The sequence below is a fragment of the Scomber japonicus genome, chromosome 11, assembly GCF_027409825.1.
Source record: "Scomber japonicus isolate fScoJap1 chromosome 11, fScoJap1.pri, whole genome shotgun sequence".
Taxonomy (NCBI): Eukaryota; Metazoa; Chordata; class Actinopteri; order Scombriformes; family Scombridae; genus Scomber; species Scomber japonicus.
The window spans coordinates 24829680-24853078 of NC_070588.1; the positions used below are offsets into that span (position 1 = coordinate 24829680).

Consider the following 23399-nt stretch of genomic DNA (forward strand, 5'->3'; position numbering starts at 1 on the left):
TTGTGTCTAAATCAGATTAAATTGGAGTGTTCCTGAAATATAACATTGTTCTAAATGTAATGTTTGTACCTTAAATTTGAATATTAAGCATCCATTTGGTTGAATTACAAATGACTCTCAGACATACTTATCATTATGTCTCTCTTACTGTAGCACTGTAACTGTAGTTCTTTAATCATAATAATAATAATCATCAACACTTACAAACCAATAGAGAAACTGCACACTTTTAATGAAGTACTGTACGGGACACTTTTTTATAGCAGACATTTTGACTTGTCGGAGCAGGAAAAGTGCAGGTGGAATAAATGACATCAATGATGGCTGCATGTCATCTAGGTGAACCAGTTCCAGGGCTCTGGTATTGTGCATGCTCACTCACTGAGGTTGTTATTTACAGCCGTGCTTTTCCTGCTCTGACAAGTCAAAATGTGTGCCACGAAAAGGGTCTATTATAAGCACAGTACACGAGTTACTTATTTTTAGGCACTGGATCTTTATTTGAATGTTTCCATTGAATACAACTTTATATATTATTCTCTCCTACATTTCAGAGGGAATTATACTTTTTGCAAGTACCAATGACCGGGCCCAAGCTCCCCCTCCCTGCCACGAATGAGCGAGACTTGCAGCGACACATCTTCTAAGTCAAATAGAAACAAACGGCGCCAAAATCGAAAATTCGATTCAAAATGGCCGACTTCCTGTTGGAGTGAGGGTATGGGTCCAATAGACTTTTTTGTGCATCTATACATGATACATATGTGCACCGAATTCTGTTTGTCAATGTAAATCTGAGTCGAGGGGCACCATTTTTTTAATTTTCTGGGGGGCGCTATTGAACCATTTTGCCTAGTGAGAATATGGGAATCTGGAGGGAGGGGCTCAATTTTCTTAATCTTCTATGGGGTGCAGTACCCCCTTTTGGCCAGCGGTTCCTGACTAACAGCGAAACGTCAAAATTCCTCACATCGCCACGAAGCAACCAAATCCCTAATTAGAAAGTTTTTAAGAACTTTTCATCTCCAATGTGTCAAGATGTTTCTGAGTGAATTTGTCAGTCGGATTAAATCCCTAGGACAAGTTTGAGGCGTGGAAAACGCCAAAATGGAGCCAAAAACGCAAATGCGATTTTGGTGTTTTCCTCTCTTGGACCCATACCCTCACTCCAACAGGAAGTCGGCCATTTTGAATCAAATTTGCGATTTTGGTGCTGTTTGTTTCCATTTGACCTTGAAGATGCGTAGCGGCAAGTTTCGCTCATTCGTGGCTGGGGAGCCTGGGCCCGGTCATCGCTGCTTGCAGCGTTAATTATTATTATCATTATTATCATTAATATTAATATTAATAGTAGTAGTAGTATTTTACATTATGGTGTCAGTCACCACTTCTTCTGATTATTTTGCCTATTCTTACTTCAATCTGCAATCATAACCAAGGGCGTAGGAATGAGTTAACATTGGGGGGGACACATATCGGAAACCTGACAGATGCGTTAATGGTTTCAACAGAGATATGTCATAAATTAACTACACTGCAAAACATTCACAAATATATTTTATTCTTCTAAAAAGATACATTTGTAAAGGTAAAGGAAAACACATTTTGAATGGAAGTAATGCACTGATAAATATCAGATCTTTAATTGCAGGCCTTTAATCCAGTTTTGTAGATAAATAACATGGGAAGAATATTGATCAAAATTTGAATTCAAATTTTCTGAAGTAGTTTTCCTAGTTGTATCTTACGCCACAATGAACAGACACAGATACAGATATGGACGCTCTGCTTCTGTATGATGATTGGATGAATGCTTTATAGAGCTCAAAGCCTTTGATAGACAGCTTTGATAGGCTGACTCTTCTGAGTGTAGTTTTGCCAATGTAACTTGACTTTCTCGCTAAATCTGGCGACTTTCCAACTCTTCTTGGCGACTTTTTTTTCTCAAAGGTGGCTATCGACAAATCTAGCGAGTTTTTCTGGTGTTATTAGAGAGTTTTCTGGTGTTTTGGAGACTCTGACATGAAAGCACGTAACACTCTGTCCTCAACAAGCAGCGGGTGCTGCTGCGAGCCCTGCCCCCGTCCCAAAGCACTCACAGACGGTCAGGTTCACCAAAAAAACCCAAAAAAACCTAGAAATCAATCTTGTTACTCATCAATGACATATCCGAGACTGTTATAATCCCTCCAAACCAAATTCAATTTGCATTAATTAAATCAATGGTTTGGATCAATAGAGGAGAAGTGGATTAGAAGATGCATGCAAAAACAAAATGAAAAAAAAAAAATCTCAAATATGCCACGTTGGACACTTTGTCCAATGTGGTACTTATGCCAGTTTGGTTCTGAGAGTCACATGGACAAAAAACTAAAACCCCCTGGAAATCAATCTTGTTACTCATTATCAATGACATATCCAAGACTGTTATAATCCCCCCAAAGCAAATTCAATTTGCATTCAGTATCTTGGAAATAATCACCTTTTCATAGGGTGATTATTTCACCTTTTACTATAGGGCTCTGTTACCTGGGTGGGTGAGGTGTTAAGTGTTGCTTTAAGGCCCTTTGTCCTGTGCAGGCCTACCTGGGCAGGCTAGTGGCTAGTTTTGAAAATCTTTTTTTGTGTGTGTGTTGATGTGGTTCTATGGCATAGATGAAGCATACAACAGCCTCAATTAAACACTCCTTTTATTTGTAACTGCCTCGCTTCAATATGACAAGTTTTATGATGAAGATGTAAAGTGAGCTTCCCCTGTTTAAAACACCAGCAGCCGCCACTGGACTCTGTCCTCTGTCAACATTATTGTAAATTTGCTATTGTGGTATATATGCTATGCACTGTATTGTAGTATTTGACTGAGCTATGCCTTTTTGATTGTATTATGAGCTTTATAGTTCAATAAAATAGGGGGGAATACAGATATGGCAAACGTGTAAGCAAAATATAGCCAATTCACATATGCACAGTTAACAGCGTTCATTTGGAGCCATGTTTCTATCCAGCTGTTTCATCTCCTTTTTGTCTCCACTAACTCCTGACAAAAACATTATTAGCTGCTTAATGCTCCAGTGTAACAAAACATTCATACTCTGGTCTGAGAACGTGTTATTTTCCCACCTGCATTCTGCGAAAACCGGCCAGCTACTCCGCCTGATTGGCTCTGGCCCTGATCCTTTAACGCTATCTCTAGAATGCCTTTAGAGCTATCTCCAACCATCTTACCCTCGAAGGTAACAAGTACTAGCCAATCACAGGCAGAGTAGGGCGGGTCTTCGCGGAAATCGGGTAGGAAAACAAACGTAGGCAACACGTAGAAAGAAACGGAACTTCCGGCTTCAGACACGAGCCACCACCACCAAAATGGCGAAGATCGCCAAAACGCACGAAGGTAAAGTATTTGATATAAACATATTATTTATGCCCCGTTTTAGACTACTTTTAACAAAATAGTGTGCCACTCCGTATAGTCGCAATAATGCATTGTGTGTAGCACACAAGGACGCATGATTTAACTTTAAAAACGTGATAACTGGCAGGCCGGAATACGACGCAACGCGGATTGTTAGATAATGGCGCTGGTTGCTACCTTTTAGCACAGTTAGCTACCGTCATCGTGCAGTAATCTTGTTTTTAAAGCGTTTTGTGGTTATTAAATGGAACTTTGCCACAATACGCATTGACATGGTCAAATGAATGAATCTCTAAGTATATGCTATGATGTACAACTATCTGTAAATAAACGCTACTCATTGTAATTGAAATGCTAACATGGATCCAATATGGCTAACCTAGCAGCATTCATTAATGCTTCATTCAACACCACTCCCACACGTTTCATGGTGGGTTTAATTAGTTAAAATATATATACATATATAAATATTTATATAAAGACACAGAAACGAACAAGGCACATTCCGGATTATAACAACAACAAGTCATAAATGAACTAAGTTGCCTGAGCTACTCTCTCCGGCCGTTTGCCTTTTTTGGGGGGGAGGGTTTTTTGGGGGGAGATAGCAGGTCAACAGTATGTGCCACACAGAAGTGCTATCCAACAACTGAAAACTGGTAACCATAAGATGATTTGATATGTAGGTCAGCACTGTGTCAGGTCATACATCTGTAATAAACATTGTGTTTTGGTCAGACCATTAGACACATTTTGAACCTTTTTAGAATGTATAAGGCGTAAAACATTATCATGGGGTATATTATAGCTATTCACATGCTCAGTTATGGTTAACAAGTTGTTCTAGAAATGTTTGGGTTGATACCACTTATTTCACAGATCTGGTGCAAATGTCACAATTGTGACCACTTCAGAACTGATATAAACAGACAGACAAAAATCCTTTCAAAATACCACATTAATGTACTAAGACCTTGAGTAACACCACAGAAAAATGATTGTTGTGATTTGGTATCAAAAACAAATAATTGTTTTTTAGGCAATGGAATGGCAATCACTTCTCTTCTGGACATAACCCTCAGATCCCCTTCTGTTCAATATAAATACTAAAGCCATGCATCCTCTGAATGCCTGAGGTCTGTAGTTTGTGGTTATAAAGTTGCATGAGAGATTGTGATTATCTCAGAGGTCACAATAGTTAATTTTATAGAGTGAGGTCAAGTCTCAGAAAAAGGTCTACTGTGGGGACTAATATCGTTGCACATTAATACAATTGGGCTAATGGAATCCACAGCAGTCTCAGCTTTCCACTCATAACCAATTAATACAATTCCAAGACTGTTTAGGGGCACCACTATGCAGAAATATTATAATGCATCATTTTTAGAATAGGTGAAAATAACACATTTGTATTTCATGCACACAGTGACATGGGTTTTGTCTAGAACTGCATGGGATTAGCATAAAGTGGGTATATCTGTTAAGGGAAGACTTGTGGGCAGCCATAGAATCCATTTTCATTCAGATGTCTTGAGGTCAGAGGTCAAGAGACCCCCTTTGAAAATGGCCGTGCAAGTTTTTCCTCCAAAATGTGACCCAACTTTGGAGCGTTATTTACCCCCCTCTCCCAGTCAAGCTAGCATGACATGATTGGTACTAGTGGATGCCTTAGGTCATCTAGTTTTACATTTCATATGATACCAGTATGTTTTCCTTAGCTTTGAGACTGAGCCCACTAAAAAACAGTAATGTTGGCCAAAGACTGGTGTTTTTCCTTGGAACAATAGAGTCTGTGTAACGTTTGTTATTGTGTACTTCATCACCCTCTTGTTGGTTCAATTTCTCTTTTAGATATCGAGGCCCAGATCCTGGAGATCCAGGGGATGAAGGCCACCCTGTTGGAGGAGGGAGATCAGGGAGTTGGCCTCGACTCCACTGGATTTTATGACCAGGAAATCTACGGAGGCAGCGACAGTCGCTTTGCTGGATATGTGACATCCATCGCTGCCAATGAACAGGAGGAGGTAGTACATCAATTAATTTCTCATGTTTATTCACCCCTATTCCCTTCCAGGTGGTTTACAAGCTACTGATCCTCCTCAACAAGCATTATTATACTGTCAATGTTGGCTTTGATTCTCTCATATCATTACATGATTTTTTTGGGAGCTTGACTGCTCCCATTTGCCTGTTGCATATGAGCTAGGAGAGTCTTGCCGTTTTGGCGAGATTTGACTAGACTCTTGTTTCTCTTTCTTTTCTCAGGATGACGAAGAAGATTCAGCAACAAGTTTGTTGGGACAGAAGAAACCAGGGTACCACGCACCAGTAGCAATACTTAACGCCATTCCTCAGTCAGACGAGCAAGTATGTGCTAATTTATTCTGTAATGTTTGTGATTATGTTTGCCAGATTCCCTCAGTGTGTTGTTGCCAGTAGAAACATTGCTTGTGTGGTGACAAAGTGAGTTTTCTGTGAATGAAGCAGAATTAAATAGAGTTGTAGTTGTAGCAGTGTGTCTTTTGCTTTGAGTGTTCTCAGAGTCAATTCAAAAAACTTACTCTGTCGTCTCCATCTGCCTCTTGCAGTATGACCCATTTGCAGAGCATCGTCCACAGAAGATCGCAGAGCGGGAAGATGAGTACAAAGCCCGGCGTATGCAGATGATCATCTCGCCTGAGCGTCTCGACCCTTTTGCAGATGGTAAATTTAGCTATTTTTTTGCCTTTATTACATCCTGCCCATTATCTCCCCCCTTTTCATGGTTCATGTTTTTTTTGTGACCCCCCCGACTGCCAATGGTTTCACATCCATAGTTTTGCTGTTCAACCCTTCGATCACAATGCAATAGCTTGCTTCCCAGATTTGATGCCTTTCCTGTGGTCAATCCTCTGGGGTCCAAGAACATCTTGTCGTTGTACGTTTTCCTAATACATGGCTGATATTTGAATCAACTTTGCAACAAATGTCCGTGTGGACACATAGTTTATGTTCGGTATTTCGGTTTGGGAAAGTTTTATTGTTATGAGCTGAATGTGCAGTGGGACCTTTTTGTCCTGGTGTGTGCATTAAAATAAAATCCATTGTAGGGTTACCATTTCTTTTTGTGGAAGAGGTGGTTAGGTGGTCAGTGCTCAAAGGGGGTGATTCACCTAACAGACATGGGTTGCAGGTGGGTCGTATGTGAGTCGAAGGGTTAACAATCCCATGTGACCATCAGCCTAAATTATAATGGGAAAGTGCAGTATACTCTTGTCATATCATATAAGGATGAGAAATGGAAGTGTGAGGGTTAGCTGTAGTGTAATTCACCTGCTAACGCACTATGCCATGCCATGCTTAGCACAGGAGCTGATGCCAAATAGTGACCTGACTGCACATAGACACAGAGCTTTAGATCCCAAAGCTGGCAGAGGAAAGAAATGTGCTGGCTCGCTTCAACTTAGTCAACCTGGAGTGACTGAGGTTATATAAGAAAAGAAAAGTCACAAACTCAATGAGTCTCATTTGTCTGGGCGGTAGTTTAAGCTGCTTGTGGTAACTTATCTCCTCTGTTCACTGGTCAGACTTGATAGATCTGCAAGGCCCTTAAGCCCCAACATAAGACACTGCATGACAGATAGTTCAAACTTAGTGTGGCCAGCTTTTCTTAAAGATTTGAGGACTGTAATTTATAGTCATAATAATAGTAATGGAGCTTATCACAAATCAATATTTTAAGGTTAGTGTGGAACTAGCACAGTAAGTTGCATTTAGTATTTGGATGAAAGCACAAATGATATTTGAGCCAGCTAGTTAAACTTTCTATCCATCTTCACTTCCTCCAACAATAAGTTAAAAATGACCTGAATGTTTCAGGTTTGGTGTAGTTAGGGCTTATCTAAAGCCTGCATGTAGAGAGAGCTCTTTGTACAACGTTGTTGTGTAAATATATTTTTATTTTACAACTCTCTCTGTAAAATAGAAATATGTTATCAAGAAAATTGTGTACCACAATACCACAGGCCCATACTAACTGTCCTTAATTTCTCTCCTACAGCAGTACTGCTTTGCCAGTCCTGTACTGCACTCTGTTAAGGGTGCAGCAACTCATCCTGTGTAGGTTATGGGGAACACAGAGAACTGTGCACTTGTCAGTTTGGTCAGGGCTCACTTGCTGCTAATTTGACCTGGGGCCTGTGAGGGGAATCAGATGCAGCCCAGCCACAACAAAGTTTTTAGTTTTTAATTTGGCCTCTGAACTTCCAACAAAGTTGGAGAAAAAACTTTTATGCATTTATGATAGACTACATATCTTTTATGAGGCACCTTTGTCCTGAAAACGAAGTCAAGTAAAATTTATGATTTGATAATTTAATCAGTGCCTTTATGAGTCAGAATGAACAGTGTGGCTCTAGCATGTCATATTATCATATTTCTGAGCAGAAATTGTGAAATCACAGTCTTTATTATGCTATGATAATGTTAATCCTTTGAAAATCTAAATCTTGACTTCATTTAAAATGATTACGGATCTGGACCACAGGGTCCTCTACATTTTTTTTTCTAGTTTTGTGGTTATGCCCCAAGAAGATACTTTGTTTTTTGAGTGCCGTATATCAATGCAACACAGGTGGTATACTGTTGTGTGTGACTTCAAACCCTTTTCCAAAGTGTTACTAATGGTAAAGAGAAATTTTCTAGGCTTCTTTTCTGCCGGTTGAAGTCTGACTGCAGAGGGACCCTTGGCACTGAAAGTGTACGTATTCTGAAGAGCACAGCCCAGGACCCCTGCATCAGTGATGGCTATAACTTCTTTATCCACTTAAAGAAAACACCACAACCAGCTCTTCTCTTTTATGTATCTGCTTGTTTTTCCATAGGATGCTATGTCTGTATGTAAGAAAGCAAACAGAATGTATATTTCTATGTAATTCAATAGGACTTTTGTTTTGTGATTAAGCTGTATAAGAACAGGAACATAAGTTAATATGTTGGTATAGAGTCAGGATTAGCTGGCTGTGTTTGTGCTTGCTGTGCTTTCGTGGGTCACTAGAGTGTGTACTGATGAGTGTCCTATGTTCTTGTTCGTGCTCTTTCGCGCAGGGGGCAAAACACCGGACCCCAAGCTGCAGGTCAGATCATATGTGGACGTCATGATGGAGCAGAATCTGTCCAAAGAGGAGGTAAGGAGTTTATACTACTTTATAGTCCTGTGCTTTGTTGTTGTACGGTAGTGTTGGGTTTTTTTCTGACATGTATCTGTCTGCATGTAGAGGGAGATTCGTCAGCAGCTGGCAGAGAAGGCCAAATCGGGGGACCTGAAAGCTGTCAACGGGTCCGCTGCCGCTCAAGCTGCCGTAAAACGTAAGCGTCGATGGGACCAGACAGCTGACCAAACCCCCTCCAATGCTACACCCAAAAAGATGTCCAGCTGGGACCAGGCTGATGTCAACGCTGAGGTGAGTAATCTTAGTTTCAGCTTCATACTGTTTCAAGTGAGGAAAAAACTTGAATAAATAAATTCCTTGTAAGTTATTTATATAATCTGTCTTTGTAACTTGAGGGAATGCAGTTAAGTGTGACGTTAGGTTTGCAGTTGTGGATTGTCTCACTCATGTTTTTCTTGTTTTGTAGACTCCAGGACACACTCCTGCACACACACCCTCCAACAGCCGATGGGATGAAACCCCTGGCCGCCCTAAAGGCAGTGAGACTCCAGGAGCCACACCCAGTACCCGCATGTGGGATCCCACTCCCAGCCACACACCCGCTGGTGCCGCCACCCCTGGCAGGGATACACCTGGACACGCCACACCGGGCCACGGAGGACAAACAGGAAGTGTTCGCAAGAACCGCTGGGACGAAACCCCAAAGACAGAAAGAGAGACCCAAGGCTGGATTGATACCCCACGCACAGACAGAGGAGATGAGTCGGTGGGTGAGACTCCAACCCCAGGGGCCAGTAAGAGGAAGTCTCGTTGGGATGAAACCCCTGCCAGTCAGATGGGCTCCTCAACACCATTACTTACCCCAGGAAAGACTCCCATAGGAACCCCCGCCATGAACATGGCCACCCCGACACCAGGTAAACAAGCCCTCCATTTTCTTGCATTGTTATGAGGAAAAGGGAACCAAATTTGCAGAAGCTAACGGCAGTCCAAGCAATCAGATATTAGCCACATGACTCCTCAGGCCCCTTGATGGTTTTAGATTGTTTCAATCTGTTTCCTGTTCTCTCTCAGGTCACCTGATGAGCATGACTCCAGAGCAGCTGCAGGCATGGAGGTGGGAGAGGGAAATTGATGAGAGGAACCGACCACTCACAGACGATGAGCTCGATGCCATGTTCCCAGAGGGATACAAGGTATGTGCCCCACCCCCCCACTGCATTTACGTCTCTGTTGACAAAAGCAAAGAGTAAAATAACTTAAACTTAGTCACAGTACTGACAGTTGACTTCCTCTCTGTAGGTCTTGCCTCCACCAGCCGGCTACGTGCCAATCCGTACTCCAGCCCGTAAGCTGTCAGCTACACCCACCCCAATTGGTGGCATGACGGGCTTCCACATGCAGGCAGAGGACCGCACAACAAAACAGATGAATGACCAGCCCTCAGGAAATCTCCCCTTCCTCAAACCTGATGACATCCAGTATTTTGACAAACTCCTGGTGAGCATCAAACTTGTTCAACAGTGTGTCCGCAAAACTGGTACCATTCACTGTTACACCCACAGCTGCATGTTTGTCCTGTCTGAAGTTAAACATGTCTGACTGTGTGTTCATTAGGTTGAGGTTGATGAGTCCACGCTGAGCCCTGAAGAGCAGAAAGAGAGGAAGATCATGAAGCTGCTGCTGAAGATTAAAAATGGAACACCACCCATGAGGAAGGTTGGTCACCAGTGTTATTTATTTCATTTGTAACCATAGCAGCATATTAGCTAAGATTTTGTCTCCCCCTTTTACTGCATACAAGATACAACACTCTTTCACACTTCCTGTCGGGGAGGTTTCCCTGACCTATTGCTATTCAAAGTGAAGTCAGCAAAATGTAATCCACTGCACTTTATTGTTAAATTCAGCAACAGTCTCCTCACAGTCAGCTAACTGTCTGTCCTGTGTGTGCTGAAAACAGAATCCAGTGTTCATAAACAGCACCAGCTCTGTAAATAGGCATGTAAACACAGCGGAGCGAGCCACACAACACTGTTCTTAGACTTTTTAAGCTCCATCAAAATACAGCAGTAATTCTACGCTGCTTGACAGATTATTTAGTTTGTTCTGCTTATGCCATAAAGATGCTGGAGACTTTCAATTAGTTTTGTCAACTAATTTCCTCCACTGCATAAAACACGCTGTCTCTATCAGAAGCTCCTGTCAGTTAAACTGAGCTATTTAAACACTTTTAGGGTTAACTGACTCTAAATAGCCTGTAACACTTGCTAGCATAGCAAAATTAAGCCTACAAACAACCCATAATGCAACACCCTCTGTAGGACCCGGTGTTACATCAGTTAATTAAAAAAATCTGATCTTGTGAAAGTGTAATTATCTAGTAGATATAAGATGACTCAAGCTTTTCAAATGTAATTTCCAAAATAAAATAGCGTCTTAATTCGAGCCGGTATGCTAGGATGTCTATCATATTTTACAAACCTCCTCTGCTAATAAGAGTCCCCAAATGTCCTTTGCTCTCCTTGCATTTGTGTCCTGTTTCCCCTCTGGTCATAAATCTACCAGGAAGATGTATAAAGCATAAATAATACTCAATGCAAGATCAACACCCAGCACTAAGCCTGTGTGTGGCTGTAGTGTGAATTTTTGCTTGCTACAGAATGTCCTCTGTGAGGAACTGCTACTTTCAGTGGAGGTCACAGTGCTGACCATCATGCTCAGCTGGGAGCAGCAGACAGAAATCATCACATCTGATTGATCATGCTCGTCCATGAGAACACAACCAGGGTCTGATCCTCTTTCCATCTTGTTCCAGGCGGCTCTGCGTCAGATCACAGATAAAGCTCGTGAGTTTGGAGCGGGCCCCTTGTTCAACCAGATCCTGCCACTGCTCATGTCACCCACCCTGGAGGACCAGGAGCGCCACTTGCTGGTTAAAGTCATCGACCGCATTCTCTACAAACTGGACGACCTGGTCCGACCATACGTACACAAGGTGAGCTCAGTGTGGAAGACGTGCACTTATTTTAGTGGATTGTGCCTGAGAAACTGACTGACTGTTCTCTTTGTGTACAGATCCTGGTGGTGATTGAGCCCCTGCTGATTGATGAGGACTACTACGCCAGAGTGGAAGGCAGAGAAATTATTTCCAATTTGGCAAAGGTAAGGTGGAACAGTTCTTTGAATGAAGGGTTCCTGCGAACTATTCTCGCCTGTTCGATCCCTCCATGGTCAGATCAGGGCTAGTCGTTCGCTAGATTGATACCAACACGAGAACTAGCAGACTTGACTTTTATCCCTGGTCTGTTCTCACCCTGCACCCGTTGGTTACAATAAGATGTCCCAGTGCCAGAATTTTTTCATGTGATGAATGTTAAAGCTTTCACAGACATTTATATTTTATTTTTTTATTTATTTATTTATTTTTTTTGTATCGATTTAAGCAGCTATGTGGACACAGCTAACCCTTTGGTCCATATCATTCATATACAATTGTTGCTGTTTTGTCACTGACTTGTTTTCCCATTTTAAATGCCGTTTTACCAAACATATACACATATACAAAAATATAGTTACTAAACATGTTGCAGCACCATCATGTCCTCCAAAGTAAAGAAGAGCGAGTAAAAATACTGCTATATCACTGATTTGACACTTCTGTCTTCCTCCTCTCTTCCAGGCTGCTGGTTTGGCTACGATGATCTCCACAATGCGACCCGATATCGACAACATGGACGAGTACGTCAGAAACACCACAGCCAGAGCCTTCGCCGTGGTGGCCTCTGCCCTCGGTATTCCCTCTCTGTTGCCCTTCCTCAAAGCCGTGTGTAAAAGCAAGAAGTCCTGGCAGGCCCGACACACAGGCATCAAGATCGTCCAGCAGATCGCCATCCTCATGGGCTGCGCCATTTTGCCCCACCTCCGCAGCTTGGTGGAGATTATCGAACACGGTGAGTCATATATGTATTTCTTAAAGCCATTCATTAAAGTGACACTAATACCTGCAGATGAAACACACACATATAAGCTCACACTGTTGGTTGTGACTGTGCTGCTGCAGGTCTCGTGGATGAGCAGCAGAAGGTGAGGACCATCAGTGCTCTGGCCATAGCTGCTCTCGCTGAAGCTGCTACACCCTACGGTATCGAGTCCTTTGACTCCGTCCTCAAGCCACTGTGGAAGGGTATCAGACAGCACAGAGGAAAGGTAAGAAAACCCATTTGATAAGCCTCCATGTGGCTGTAGTGTGAATTTTTGCTTGCTACAGTATCTCCTTGAAGGGGCTGCTACTGTCAGTAGAGGTCAGATGGAAGACCACTAAAACTCTACTGGGAGCAGCAGACAAGATATACATTACTATGATGAAGTTAAAGTTTTATAAAAAAGTTTCTCTCTCTCCTCTCGTCACCAGGGTCTGGCTGCCTTCCTCAAAGCTATCGGCTACCTGATCCCTCTGATGGACGCCGAGTATGCAAACTACTACACAAGAGAGGTGATGTTGATCCTCATCAGAGAGTTCCAGTCCCCCGATGAGGAGATGAAAAAAATTGTCCTCAAGGTAAGAATGATGGAGGGTGATGGTAACTGAAGGAAGGGAAGTCGCGCTACTATAAACGTCAGAAACTTCCTGCGAATAATTCTCGCCTGTTCAACCACTCCATGGTTGACTCAGGGCTAGTAATTCGCTAGATTAACGCCGACATGAGAATTAGGAGAGCTGACATTTGTGTCCTCTCTCTTCTCACCTCTGCACCCGTTGGTTACATTTACAAATTCTGGACTCTCTGAACTCAGTTGTAAAGGCCCAAAGATGAATTGGATCCTGGAGCCTAGTTGTTGCTGTTGGTCTACTTGTCACATATTTTCATGTCTGACCTGCATTTCTGTCTTGCCTCATAGGTGGTGAAGCAGTGTTGCGGCACGGACGGTGTGGAAGCCAACTATATCAAGACTGAGATCCTACCCCCCTTCTTCAAGCACTTCTGGCAGCACAGGATGGCTCTGGACAGACGTAACTACAGACAGGTTAGCGCGCACACAGACGCTGACTAATGAATGAAAAATGCCCCAAAATATCTAAAAGCAACTAGCACAGACTGTCCTTTTTTTGCATGACACATCTGCGTGGCTGAAATTAGATCACTATAATTCTTTGTGCAATTGAACGATTATGGTCTCTGATTTGAACAGTAGGAGACAGAGAGACTTAGTTTTGGTCTCATCCGAATCTGAATCACCACTAATACAAAACAACTGAAAATTGCACAAATCAAATGACACACTCACAATTGTCACAGTATGTCTCTCAACCCCTGCCGTCAACAAAACAAAGCTGCCAAATGTGACCTATGACAATAAACCACCTCATGCTGTCTTCAAGCCATTAAAAGATTCCATTATATGTTATGCTTCACTTTATCACAGGAGCTTGTGCTAACTAATAAAACACCCAAAGTGGTTCTACAGTTGTGTGGCATTAAAATTCTACAGTGTTTAATTTATTGACACAAGTAGTCACAGGCGCTGAGGTTTTAACTCATCTTTTTCATACAGTTGGTGGACACTACGGTGGAGTTGGCCAACAAGGTGGGAGCAGCGGAGATCATTTCTCGCATCGTGGACGACCTGAAAGACGAGGCCGAGCAGTACAGAAAGATGGTGATGGAGACCATCGAAAAAATTATGGGTAACCTGGGAGCAGCCGACATCGACCACAAGCTGGAGGAGCAGCTGATTGACGGCATCCTGTACGCCTTCCAGGAGCAGACGACAGAGGTGAGAGCAATTACACCAACAAATCTGAACACAAAGTATTGACAGAAATGACGTGAATATAGTTTTTTTTTAATTGATGTCATTCCTTCTGCAGGACTCTGTGATGTTGAATGGTTTCGGCACAGTAGTAAACGCCCTCGGGAAGCGTGTGAAACCCTACCTGCCTCAGATCTGCGGTACCGTGCTGTGGCGTCTGAACAACAAGTCGGCCAAAGTCCGTCAGCAGGCCGCCGACCTGATCTCTCGCACCGCCGTCGTCATGAAGACCTGTCAGGAGGTACGCTATAAAGACACACTCACACAGATTTATACGATTTTTATAACTGAACTTATTTAGGAAGCTAATGACACGTTCTCATTGTCCGTCCCTGCAGGAGAAGCTGATGGGTCACTTGGGTGTGGTGCTGTATGAGTACCTGGGAGAAGAATACCCCGAGGTGCTGGGTAGCATCCTGGGAGCACTGAAGGCCATTGTTAATGTTATTGGTACGTCGCATCATTACTTCACCTTCATATACTACATACACATATTTTTCCCATCACCCTGAACAACTCTGTCCCTGCATATTTGTGAGCCTGGCATTGAGTTGCAATCATTTTTTTCTCCATTCTCCATATTAATTCTCCATTCTTTCTGCAGGTATGCACAAGATGACTCCACCAATCAAAGACCTGCTTCCCCGTTTAACCCCCATCCTGAAGAACAGACACGAGAAGGTGCAGGAGAACTGTATCGACCTGGTGGGAAGGATTGCTGACAGGTCAGTAGAATGAACCTCAGATTGAAGCGATGTCAATCTGTTACAACTTTTTGGTTTGTCCACTGAGCACCACAGGGCCTTATTCTAACCACTTGTCTGTATTTTAGGGGTGCTGAATACGTGTCAGCCAGGGAGTGGATGAGGATTTGTTTTGAGCTGCTGGAGTTGCTCAAAGCTCACAAGAAGGCCATCCGCAGAGCCACCGTCAACACGTTTGGTTACATCGCCAAAGCCATCGGGTGAGTTGCTAGCGTTAAACCATTGCAGACATCTTCACTTCCCGACTACTTTATTTTGTATTCCTGCGTATTTCTCCTTTTTTAAATTTGGAACTTACACATCTCCCTCCTCTTTCCTCGCAGTCCCCATGACGTCTTGGCCACGCTGCTCAACAACCTGAAGGTCCAGGAGCGTCAGAACCGCGTCTGCACAACCGTGGCCATCGCCATCGTTGCCGAGACCTGTTCGCCGTTCACAGTCCTGCCCGCACTCATGAACGAATACAGAGTGCCCGAGCTCAACGTGCAGAACGGCGTGCTCAAGTCCCTGTCCTTCTTGTTCGAGTACATCGGAGAGATGGGCAAAGACTACATCTACGCCGTCACGCCGCTGCTGGAGGACGCACTCATGGACAGGTTAGTGGATCCACCCCCGATCTTTTTGTAGTCACGTTCCCTCTGTTGAAGTTGGTTTGGTTTCTAGTTTCAGTACAGTCATGTCAGTATATATATTAAACCATGACCCCTGTGTCCCTGTTGTCCTGCAGAGACCTGGTCCACAGACAGACAGCCAGCGCCGTGGTCCAGCACATGTCTCTCGGCGTTTACGGTTTTGGCTGCGAAGACTCCCTCAACCACTTGCTCAATTACGTCTGGCCTAACGTATTTGAGACGTCGCCTCACGTAATCCAGGCCGTCATGGGTGCACTGGAGGGACTAAGGGTCGCCATCGGGCCCTGCCGCATGCTTCAGTACTGCTTACAGGTAAGACCAACCAGGACCCATCCCTCATGACTCAAGGTTTCACCATTGAAACACATCGAAACTGCTAACTAATCCATTTTGTGACGAGCAGTTTTACATGTATTGATTGTGTATTAGGGCTGCTAATCTATACTCATTCAGAACTGATGTTAAACTTTACTGCTTTGTTTTTACCTTCAGGGTCTGTTCCATCCAGCCAGGAAGGTGAGAGACGTCTACTGGAAGATTTACAACTCCATCTACATCGGTTCACAAGACGCCCTCATCGCTCACTACCCACAGGTCTACAACGACGAGAAAAACATTTACGTCCGCTATGAGCTGGAATATGTCTTGTAAATACAAATGTATGTTCTCTCAGTTTTTTCTGCTCCCTCAATTATCACTCTCTGCTGTCTTATCTATCCTGGTCTAGGACTGAGTCCGTTTTTACTTAGCAACTGTATGTTGGTCTTTCCCCGGGCAGAACAATCCAATAGAGGCACACATTAAGCCTCTGCTGGACGCCACTTATTGAACAGAATTTAAACAATGAGCGTGACAGTAGGTGAAATAAAACAAGGGACACAGTCGAGTTTGTATGTACTTTTTTTCTCTATTTTCTTTTGCAATGTTTTTTTTTGTGAAGAATGATTGACGTCAGTCAAACCTTGATTGAGGAATGCAGGGCAGTTGTCAAATGTTTTAAATATTTGGATATTTTTGTGTGTATTGATAGGCCTCTGCACTGGCTGCTCCATTTACACACCCTCTCCTCAGTTCACACTTCCTCTGTTATTAGATTGTTTTTATTTAACCAAATAAAATGTTTGTGTATAAAATTGATTTCTGTGGTGTTCTTTTTTTTTTAAAATTACATTTACACCAAAGTATTTAAGAATCTTCATACAAAAAGAATGGAAATGATAATGAAATGTATCCATATATGTATTGATTTGAATATAGGATGCAAAAAAGAAAAGGCATCAATCAAGACCACCACCACAGCTGCAATAATTAGTCCACCACCAGAAAGTTAATCTGCAGCAATTTTGAGAAATAAAGCAGGTCAAGTAATAATTCAGATTTGAATGGTAGAACAAGTTTTTTTTAGATTATTTAATTTTCATGTTGTAAAGAAATGGTTGGAAACTCACAGTAATGTAAAAAATAAATTTGAAAAACAACATACTCTTAAAAACATTGGTGGTGTAAATAGGGTTGATAGGAGAATTTAGATCCTTTAATTTCAGACAGCAATACCACAATGTAAAGATCCTCTATAACAAGTAAAGTTTTCATTATGAGGATAGAACTCTAAACAGACTGCATACAATGAAGTCAATGTTCCTTATATGGCAGCAACACAACTGATGATGATTTCCTGAGAGTTCAGACTTCCTTTGTGGTGTTCAGGTTTCTGCATGTTTTCCTGTTCTACACATAGCCCTGTGACGTATTCAACACAAGAATAAGACTCACATGTTCTCATCTCCGTTTCCCAGCCTCAACATTTCAGGTGAATTGTTGGGGGGGTCGGCTGTTTTTAGGCACTAACATTACAACAAGCCTACTTTTCTCTTTCATCATCCTGCTGAGACACAACAACCAGGCAGAGCAGGAGGAGCATGGGGGTTGGCTGCATGCATGGCTGTCTGGGTGGCCTTGTTGAAGAATCCCTCACATCATATGGGTGAGCTGAGGTTGACGAGCTGCAGGCAGTGCAAACTATGAGTGGTGATGCAGTCTGCCTTTTAAATCCATGGCCCTCAGCCAATTAAAAACTGCCTTCTTGTTACTCATAAAACTTTGAAGTGAACCATAATCGTATGACTGTTGTGATGAGCTGAGTGGTGCTCATCCTCCTCTACTCCATCTGACTCCATCTTTATTTCATGTTGGTGTCAACTCTCCATCACCCTTCTGTCTGTGTGTGTGTGTGTGTGTGTGCATGCCATCTTAGCTGAGAGGGCTTATCAGGGCATACAGCTGATGAATGAACTGGGAACTCACATGCACTAAAGAAGCGCAGAGATGAGAACTCCCACATGAACGCTCGTACACACACACAATGAAAGAAAGAAAGAAAAAAAACCTCCCCCACTCTTCTCCTCTTCCATTCACTGCAGCTCACCACTGCTGCACAGCCACACTCATGTGCTTTGACCCAGATTCTCCCAGCAGACGGCATCAGACTCTGGGCCTGCTAATCTGAAAAGGAAGGCTATAAGTCTGTCTTGTGTGTGTGTGTGTGTGTGTGTATGTGAGAGAGAGAGAGAGAGAGAGAGTGAGTGTGAGGCCTATAGCTAGAGAGATATCCTTTAAAAAACATAAAGGTCCAACTAGAGGAATACATAGTTGAGATTTCATAGAAGAATTTATGACTGGCTTGTGCTCACATTTGGCTGAGCAATAAGAGCTGATCTGACCTAGGTCACATGTTCCCGCAGGGCTGCTGCGTGATTTACTTCGAGGCTAATTTGTTGAATATGTGTATTTATCATGTAATCGGCAGAATAAGAAGCATGCCGAACTGGAAACTTTAGATATTATCTTCCAGACACAACCATCACTGTCCTTCTTTTATAAGCTCTGGAATGCATCTTCATGAAAACAGTGAGAAATACATGGTGGCATCCCTACTGCTGCTGTTGTTACTGTGTGTGTGTGTGTGTGTGTGTGTGTGTGTGTGTGTGTGTGCTTGTTGAATCAACACCTCTCTTGTTTATGAGCAGCCACAGGGAGATGACTGATTGGAGATGTTTCCACAGAGTAAACGGCGTACATGAAGTGACACGAGCAGCAATGTAGTAAGACAGATAGTAGAAGATGGTAAATTATCATCTCCAATGAATGATCATGACATAAAACAACAGACTTTACAAAGCTTTATGTGATTTTTCATGTTTAACAATGGTAGCCACTGTGTTGTACAAATAGATTTCTCTACTTTCCCAGCAGCCATTGGCCTCCGTTACTCTCTGCTTTAAAAAGATCATCCAAAGATGTACTTTAATATGTATTTGTAATGTAGCTTCAATTATTCAGGAAAGAAACAATTCCTGTTAGTGGATGTAAATATATAAATACATGCTTATATGCACACATTGTATATAGGGTGATTAGGGTAATGTGGGATAACTAAACTTCAATGCATTTATCTCTTCTTCTATTCAATTAAAGCTAACTAGCATATGCCTACTGTGTAAGTTATATTGTTTAAAATGACACATGTGAACATACAGACTGCTAGTTTTTTAATCTAAAAATTGTAAACCTACTAAATTAAATGACCAAATATGGGTATGCACATTTCAGAATGTGTTTTTTTTTTTGCAGATAAGGCTGCTTTGTATAAATAAAAGTATTTCTAAGCCAGTGTCCCAGATGACAAAATCCATAAATGTCCAATACCACAATTTCTTTTCTGATTTAACAGAGAAACAACCTTCATGATGATATTAGGTGTTGATATCATGTATTGGATTCATATGTAAATAGGATAAACAAGTCAGAATTGCTAGAAGTGTCCCACATTACCCTAATCCACCCTATATCTGTATTTGTTCTCTTTTGCTATCCAGTGCAATTGTGGCATATAAAATGTTTCCAAACCCCCTGAACAGAAATAATAGCATAAAAATTTGATGGACGACCATTAGTTGCTGGAGATGTGGAATCCATCGTAGTCAGTTCACTTCACGTCAGTCTACATCAAAGCTGAACACAAATGTGAGTATGATAGACAACGCAACTCATGATGGTTTGGTTTTCAAAGGTTTGCTATTTCATTCTCATATTGTATACGCATAAATGAAAACTAACTTAGAAAATGCACCAGCAGCAGTACTGTGCTGTGAAATATGGGATTCACCATTAAAGGAATAGTAAGGGAAAGGAAAGGTGGGCTACAAATCAGAACATATGATGGAACCTGGAACCTGCTATCACTCAAGGACTTTTAATATACAGAGCCATGTGTCATCAAAGTAATTAGTAATGGTCATCTAATGTGATTTAAAGTTACAGAACAACCAAGTGGTTTAACAAGAAAGTAATTCCATACACTACACTACTGGAGTTTTCACCTCTTTAGCCTTCATGGATGCTCAGAATAAGTTTGAATGTCTTCAGTTTGGGCTGCATCTAACAACCATTTTCATTATGGAGTAATATGCAAAGATGTCAGAAAATAGCAAAATTGCACATTATAATTCCCCAGGGTCAAAGGTGATGCCTTTATATGTTTTTTTTTTGTCTGAGCAGCTGTTTAAAACACAAAAATATTCACTTTACTATCATGTAAGTATGACAAGAGAAAAGCATGAACTCATCACATTTGAGAAGATCAAATTTGATTTGACATATCATCAACAAAATAGCTGCCAATTAGTTTTCTATCTCACAACTAATCGACTAATCACAATCAAAAACTGAGCAAACTGCATTTGCTCATGAGATGTTGTCAAAAAGCCCAAGAAACTAATGGATTATTGATTTGAAATTGAAATGTACAGGCTCCAAAAAACAAAAAACAAAACGGATTGAGTGTTTGAGGAAGTGAAACTTGCACACAAAAAATAGTGACATGAGCCTTAAAGCAGGCCTCATCCTTATATAACCCACAGCAGTAGAGTGATTTTTAAATCATGAGGATCAGTGTTGTCGAGCTTGATGTGAGTTTACACTCCACTACATCTGTGTGCCCATTCATTTTTCATGCACCGTGTTTTATTACTTTTGGATGGTGCAATTTTTTGAAATGTTTCCGTCTCTCTCTATCCAGCGGATGGCAGCAGCGAGAGGGGGCCTGGTTGTTGTTGATGCTGAGGAAGCTTTTCTCTTCCACTTCTGCATCTGAGAGGAGGAGGAGAGACAGGCACCAACTTCCTGTGTGATCTGTGTTCAACTGAGTTCAGACTGACTGCCTCTCAGGGAGGCTTGTGGCTCTGCAAACCGGTGGAGGAGGGAGGCTCTGTGGGTGGTGTATGGCTCGGAGAGACGCCTGCGATCTCCGTGCAGCAGAAGCAGCAGCAGCAACAGAAGCAGCAGTGGTGGAAGTGGTGGTAGCAGCAGCAGCCGTAAATGTGGATTGTTTACACCGGTGGGTCCAGCCGTTCCTGCTTCCCCGCCTCGCCGCGTACCCGAGCGGCCGCCTCGGCTCAGCTGCGTCGCGGCAGATAGCGTCAGTGGAGCGGGGCTGATGGCCCTGGTGCTACCCCCGGCCTTCGTCATCATCATCAGCAGCAGCAGCATCATCCGCCTGTGTGTCTGCTAGAGAGCTGCGAGAGAGCCGCGAGAAGCCGCGTTGCTTCACCCGGCCGCCTGAAGTCGCCCCGCGGGCAGCCCGGAGAGAGGAGAGGAGGAGCGGGGGTTCGGCCGCAGCATCGCCCCCGGAGGGAGTGGATGATCAGCCGGAGCAGACCCAGAGATGGCTGTTCTCAAACTGGCCGATCAGGTAGACCTGCTAGCTGCTGCTAGCCTAGCCTGGACTCTGATCAGGCTGCACAGCACTTTTTACTCCATTTATCGGCTGTTTGCTTAGAAATGTATCTTTAATATTGCGACGTGTCTTTGTGTTGGTCAAACACTCCTAACCCTGCACACTGAGCACACAGATCACATAATGCTGCATGAAACTGGACGCCCAAACGTCCCGATTTTCTCTTTATGTCATTAATGAGTAACATTTTTCGGTGTTCCGTTAAAATGAGGACAGCCCACTTATTATATACTTCCTGCTCTGTTTCCTTCCGCAAGCATCGCCTGGGCCCAGAACACAAATATATCAGTGTTTTCATCTCACACACAGACAAATGTATACTGTGTGTTCATAGTGCTTCAGCCTGGTATTGATTCATCATGTGAAAAACCTTCAACTGCAAACCAAAAAAAATCAATTTCTGATGATGGAGACCAAAAGTATGTGTGAGGATGTCTAAACTACTCATGAGGTCCATTTAGTAGCTGTTCTGGAGCTTTTGATTGTATTACATGACACTCTTTAGCAGAGCTTTACTGCTTTCACTTCAACCTTTAAGTCAACATGAATAAAAAGTGCACAAAATGCTGTGAAAACTGGAAATTTGACCATCTACAATCTTATGGGTAATTACATCTGTTGGTGAAGATAGTGAGTGAAAGCTCCTTAACGGCTACTAAATGGATCTTGAAAGGCTTTAAAAATAAAAAGGTTAAGAATGAACTTGAGAAGTTTTTGTTTCCTGGTGTACAATGCCATTACTTGTAGGTGGGATGATGGTTAACCTCTAATAGTCTGATCATTGATTTAAAGGGCAAATGCCACCCTATGGGTCCCCTAACCTTCGCTTAGCAACCATCTTTCCTTCTTTGGTCTCTCACAGGCTCGTGCTTCAGTTACCACCTGTTTTAGTTATCATGGTGAATATGCTAGTGAACAAGTGGCACCACAAGGATGATGATATTGTAGATGGTGCTCCACTCGCTCCTTTGTCTCAGTAGAAGTCCCTGATCTGACCCAGCGTCTTCAGCCCAGCTCATATCAGATGTATGGTTACTTCAAGGAAGGGAAGAAATGTCTTTTTATGTAACCCGGTACTGTGGGACTTCCTGTTATTTTCAGACAACACGCTGATGATGCCTGATAACTGGATGCCTCAGCTCTGCACACCGCTCAGTAGCTTATACATAGATTTTCTCTCTTTTTTTCTTTTACTCTTTTAATCATGTGCTGATCAAGAGTGGGTCACATGAAAATCAAGTAGGGATCTTTCTCAGACTATAATAGTAAATGATGCTGTTTGACTGCTTTTTTTAGTATTGGGCTTGTTGGAAGTGATATTAGGAAGCTTTTGCAGGTACTAATGTAAACCGGAGGTTGAGGTCACACTGATGAAAAGACAGAAAGGTCAGAATGGTTTTCGTACAATCAGCGTCATACTTCACAGATAAGCTTGAGGTTAATGTGGGAGTTGAAGGAATGAATGAAACTGTCATGTCTTTAGTTTTTCTCAGATCTCTTTTGAAATAAGCCCAAACTGGCATTTTTGCGCCAATGATATGTCATTGCATGTCTTTAAGGAGCTTTTTTAGTACAGAAATAAATGTCCTCCCACTGCAATGAATAAAAAGGAAGCGCAGGAAGTTGTTGACTTTTGACTTTCCGCTACTGAACCGCTCTGTGCACGCACCTCAGTGTGCCTCTACAGTGGATATGGGCATGGAGTCTTATCAGTTTTCCTGTGTTCCATTCCCATTTCTCCTTGTTTTTAATATAGATTTCCTCTATTGCTTCCTGTGTCTGTTTTAGGCAGGTGAAACAGTCTGACACACAGCTGACATCGTCTCCTCTTGT

General features: G+C 42.5%; 2 protein-coding genes across 6 annotated transcripts in view; both read left to right on the top strand.

Moving 5' to 3' along the window:
* The first annotated feature begins 3345 nt into the window (after positions 1–3345).
* On the top strand, positions 3346–16909 carry sf3b1 (splicing factor 3b, subunit 1). Of its 3 annotated transcripts, XM_053328173.1 has the most exons (24): positions 3346–3391; positions 5264–5436; positions 5678–5779; positions 6001–6115; positions 8498–8577; positions 8668–8853; positions 9029–9479; positions 9637–9758; positions 9865–10062; positions 10180–10281; positions 11381–11560; positions 11641–11727; positions 12245–12515; positions 12626–12771; positions 12977–13123; positions 13465–13590; positions 14119–14340; positions 14435–14617; positions 14715–14826; positions 14981–15101; positions 15209–15340; positions 15464–15736; positions 15868–16084; positions 16265–16909. In XM_053328173.1, the coding sequence occupies exons 1-24, from the start codon at positions 3364–3366 to the stop codon at positions 16421–16423; spliced, it is 3933 nt and encodes a 1310-aa protein (XP_053184148.1). In that variant the 5' UTR covers positions 3346–3363; the 3' UTR covers positions 16424–16909. The 3 variants fall into 3 exon arrangements, with proteins under 3 accessions (XP_053184148.1, XP_053184150.1, XP_053184147.1); XM_053328172.1 differs by lacking the exons at positions 3346–3391; positions 5264–5436; positions 5678–5779; positions 6001–6115 and adding an exon at positions 6194–8150; XM_053328175.1 differs by lacking the exons at positions 8498–8577; positions 8668–8853; positions 9029–9479; ... (15 more) ...; positions 15868–16084; positions 16265–16909 and adding an exon at positions 7452–8462 and having other exon boundaries at positions 3347–3391.
* Positions 16910–21413: 4504 nt separating this feature from the next.
* ankrd44 (ankyrin repeat domain 44) overlaps positions 21414–23399 on the top strand; it is a 28900-nt gene continuing 26914 nt past the window's right edge. For all 3 annotated transcript variants that reach the window (XM_053328475.1, XM_053328476.1, XM_053328477.1), the window contains exon 1: positions 21414–21521. In XM_053328475.1, the coding sequence (XP_053184450.1) occupies positions 21495–21521 (27 nt within the window). In that variant the 5' untranslated portion in view covers positions 21414–21494. The remainder of the gene's footprint in view (positions 21522–23399) is intronic.

Excerpts from the sequence above, each read along its gene's own strand:
- sf3b1 (XM_053328173.1), top strand. The coding sequence starts at position 3,364 with ATGGCGAAGATCGCCAAAACGCACGAAG. Across the intron at positions 12,772-12,976 it reads TCAGACAGCACAGAGGAAAG|GGTCTGGCTGCCTTCCTCAA; the intron begins GTAAGAAAACCC and ends TCTCGTCACCAG. Across the intron at positions 15,737-15,867 it reads GAGGACGCACTCATGGACAG|AGACCTGGTCCACAGACAGA; the intron begins GTTAGTGGATCC and ends GTTGTCCTGCAG.